This window comes from Pyrgilauda ruficollis, unplaced genomic scaffold, assembly GCF_017590135.1.
Source record: "Pyrgilauda ruficollis isolate IOZ18807 unplaced genomic scaffold, ASM1759013v1 scaffold48, whole genome shotgun sequence".
In the NCBI taxonomy this organism is placed as follows: Eukaryota; Metazoa; Chordata; class Aves; order Passeriformes; family Passeridae; genus Pyrgilauda; species Pyrgilauda ruficollis.
Window position 1 is genome coordinate 4663269 of NW_024526377.1, and position 3798 is coordinate 4667066.

At 67.6% G+C, this 3798-nt stretch overlaps 1 protein-coding gene across 3 annotated transcripts in view; it reads right to left on the minus strand.

Moving 5' to 3' along the window:
• Positions 1–478: 478 nt before the first annotated feature.
• The window catches only part of ADGRB2 (adhesion G protein-coupled receptor B2), a 23597-nt gene continuing 20277 nt past the window's right edge, over positions 479–3798 (minus strand). For 2 of the 3 annotated variants that reach the window (XM_041479468.1, XM_041479467.1), the window contains 8 exons: positions 2986–3157; positions 2819–2914; positions 2651–2690; positions 1861–2519; positions 1556–1591; positions 1172–1273; positions 979–1032; positions 479–879 (listed from right to left, as the gene is read on the minus strand). In XM_041479468.1, coding sequence (XP_041335402.1) covers positions 685–879; positions 979–1032; positions 1172–1273; positions 1556–1591; positions 1861–2519; positions 2651–2690; positions 2819–2914; positions 2986–3157 — 1354 coding nt within the window. In that variant the 3' untranslated portion in view covers positions 479–684. Of the gene's footprint in view, positions 880–978; positions 1033–1171; positions 1277–1555; positions 1592–1860; positions 2520–2650; positions 2691–2818; positions 2915–2985; positions 3158–3798 lie in introns of all 3 variants that reach the window. The other variant, XM_041479466.1, reaches the window with a different exon arrangement.

Here is a 3798-nt window from a genome sequence, read left to right on the forward strand (position 1 = left end):
GACCTCCGAGGTTCCTAATTTACTCACAGATTAATTACTCTGTAATTACCACTCCCGGCTCCCATGATCAGATGCTCGTTTGCAGCGCGTGGGTGCAGGATCAGCCCAGCTCAGGGGGGGATTTTTGGGCAGGGGGGTGCAGGCAGAGCGGGGTGACACCGGGTGACAGCCACCCCCAGGCGAAGCACGAGGCGGCGGCCGCGGCCCCACGGCACCACAGAGAGTGAACTTTTATTTCCAACAACGACAGCACCTGCCCCGTGGGGTGGGGACGGTGGGGAGGGCTGGGAGGGGGCGGCCGCGGGGGTCCCGGGGTTGGGAGGGTCCCGGGGGGCGGCCGCTCGCGTGCACACGGTGCACGGCGTGAAGAAACATCCCGGTAGAAAAGAACGAAGGTCTGAGGGCCTCGACGGCCGGTCCTGCCCCGGGGGAGGGGTGCAGGCGTGAGCGTGGGTGAGCATTTTGGGGGGAGGGGGAGGGCGCGGGTCCCCTCCACACCCGCGTCCTGGGGGTGGCAGGAGGAGGAACCGCGCGAGGACGAGTGGGAGGCGGCTCTCCCGGGGTGGGGGACAACAGCTCCGGCCAGGCAGGGACCCCCCGGCTGCCCCGGAGCACGGAGCAAACCCGGCGCGTCCGCTCGCGGGGCCGCGCACGGGGCGGAGGCGGCGGCGGCGGGCGCGGGGCTCACACCTCCGTCTGGAAGTCGCCGTCGGCCGCGTCCAGGCCGGCGCAGGGGCTGTCCCAGTCTGCCCGGCACAGCTCCAGCCGGTCCCGCTGGGCGCTGGGCAGCGAGCCCAGTGTCATCGCCTTGAACGTGCTCCATGGCTTGGGCGGCGCGGCCGGAGCCTTCGGCCGCTGCTCCTCGGGGCTGGTCACATCCTGCAGGTCAGGGGCAGCTGTGGCCAGGTCTGTCCCACAGCCACCTCCTGCCCTCTCCAGGATGGGATGGGACAGCCCCCAGGGGGAGTCAGGACTTACGTTGCCCGTGCTCTTGTCCCCGCCGCCCGAGGAGACGCTCCACCGCTTTTCTCGCTGCGGAAAAACCCCAGCGCTCAGCCCCGGCGGCGCCCCTGGGTGCCCTCAATCTCCCCGGGGTGCCACAGTCCATGCAGGAGGAGGTAAAGGCTTGCAGGGTGCACACCAGGGCAGGACGGGGCCTCCAGGACCTCACCTTGGAGGAGCCGGTGGATGGAGCCCGGTACCGGTCCAGCGTGTGGAATTTCTGGTTGAGCTCGTGGTAGAGCTCGGAGTGGCGTTTCCGTGTGTGCATCACCTTCTGCGGGGGCAGAGCAGAGCCTGTGGCCATCGGCGCTGCCTGCTGTCCCTCGGCACTGTCCCTGTCCCTGCCCCCATCCCTGCCTTCCTTGGGCATCCCAGACCAGCAGCAGAGCCCACTCCACGCTCATCATCGCTGTTTTAATGCAGAGCCAATGCTTGGTACTGTCTGGTCTGAACCCCTCAGAGCTCAGGAGCTGCCGGCAGGGCAAAGGGAGTGGGGACAACCTGGATCAGTCCCCCACGATGGCACCAGTGACACCTCCATGGCAGGACTTACCTCGAAGTCCAGGTCAGAGTACCGCAACCTCTTCCTCTGGCAGGGGGACAGGCAGGAGCAGGGGGAGGAGATGGAGAAGAAAAGGGAAAGGTCTTTGCAGGTTCAGGATGAGGGGGAACAAGGTTTAGGGGCTCATGCCAGCCCCAATCCATGCCCGGCTGAGGACACAGAGCTCATTCCACCAAGGTGGGATGGCCAGGGGGGAGCACGGGGTGAATTCATGCAACCCTGCACGAGCACTTGTGTCCTGGGCACACACACCCCTCCCCACACGCGTGCCCAGGGGGAACCAGCCCCCCACTCACCTCCAGGGACCCCACTTTCATGGCAGAGCCGGGCACGGTGCGGGGCATGGTGCGGCTGCGCTCCGACAGCTCCGAGGTCAGGATCTGCCTCACAGTGGGGTGCTGCTTGAACTGGAGGCCGTAGGGCGTCTTCACCGTCGCGTAGGGCTGGTTGAGGTTCACATTGACGTGATCCACGGCCACAAACCCGGGATAAGCGTCCCCTTCGGCCGCCGGGCGCCCCGTCCCGCCGGGCACCGCCTCCTCTGCGCCGGCACCGAGCGTCCCCTCGTCCCGGGGGAAGGGCTTGAGGCTGCCGGTGCGGCGGGGCAGCATCATGTAATCGCTCTCTCGGGGGGGCTCGGGAGCCCGGATCCAGCCGTATTCCAGGGGCCTCAGGCTGCTCTCGGTGCACAGGTAAACGGGACCCGGCGCCTCCAGGCTGAGCTGCTGCGCCGGCGGCTCGCCCAGCTCGGTCAGACCCGCCACCACATTGGGCGTCATCTTGGGCACCTGCACCAGGATGCTGGCGGGGGGGATGTTCCCGGGCAGGCTGGAGAAGCCCAGGCCGCCCTCCGAGGTGGTGTTGAGCTTGGGGTCTTCGTCCCCGTCCAGGGAGATGCGGGACAAGGTGCCCGTGATGGTGGCGGGATTGCAGGTGTTCACCTCTTTGAACAGCACTGTGGGCAGGGAGCGGGGTCAGAGCCGGTCCTGAGGGTCCCACGGAGGGTGGGGGACACAGGAGAGACCCCCTGGCTCGTGCTGCCTGTCCCTCCCAGGTGCGGCACGGCGACAACAGAGGGGAGCTCACCTGTCTGACACGCCAGGTCAACGTCCTTTTCAAAATCTGTCTATAAAAATCCAGAAAGAGGGGAGAGAGCGAGAGAGAGAGGAGAGAGAGAGAGGGAGAGAGACGGGGAAATGAAGCACCATGGCCGGCACGGGCAGCGGCGGGGTCTCCAGGGGGGGACCCACTCACCAGGATCTGCACCTGCCCGTTCTTGCAGGAGTCGGGCGAGTTTTCATTCTCCTCGCTCCTGCACCCCCCCATCTGACACTTCACCACGTCCTGGACCTGCGGGGACAGAGCCGGTCACGGCCCCGCGGCCAGGGCTGTCCCCCGGCACCCCTCCGGCGCCGCCCCACCTCTCGGCGCAGGAAGCCGTGCACGGTGATGATGACGAAGCCCTGGACGGAGTTGAAGACGGCGAAGAGGACCTGGAAGAGGATGGAGCGCCGGTCGGTCATGGCGAGCACGGCCGACATCCAGGTCAGCGCCAGCAGAGGCAGGACCACGCAGGAGCTCCACAGCGATGCCCTGGCGCAGGGAGAGAGGGGCCGGGGTGAGCCCACGGGGTGGAACTGCCCCGGGACAGCCCCCCGAGCATCGCCCCCTCCCCGCAGCAGCCCCCCGAGCCGTGCCCCGCGCCCCACAAGCATGGCCGGGGCTGGTGACCCAGCTGTCCCCTCTCCCTCGGTGTCCCCAAGCCAGTGCTGGCTGGGAACTGAGGGCTGAAGGGACCTGTGGGCTCCAGCCCCCCAGGTGTGTCCCTGTCCCCACACAGCCATAGGGTGCTGGGGGGACGCGGGGCCACCGCCACCCTCCCACGGCCACCAGAACAGCAAGAAGGGATGTTTTTCTTTTTTTAACAGCGAATTTTGGGGCTGCCTCTGTTGTGACTAAACCCCTGTGAGCGGGGACTCTGGCAGCCTCTGGAGCTCACACGCCGGGAAGAGGGTCCCGGGGACACACCCGTGCCCCCACCCTCAGGCCAGAACAGCCCCCCAACCCCAGCGATGAGGTGACCTGCCATGGGAAGCCATGCCATGCAGAGGTGATGGGACACCCCGCCCCGAGCACACAGCGTCACCCTTCCTTCCTTCCTTCCCCTCGGGGACCCCCAACCCGCCCCCCAACCCCTTCGGGGAGATGCCCAGAGGCCCCCCCCCCCCCCCCGG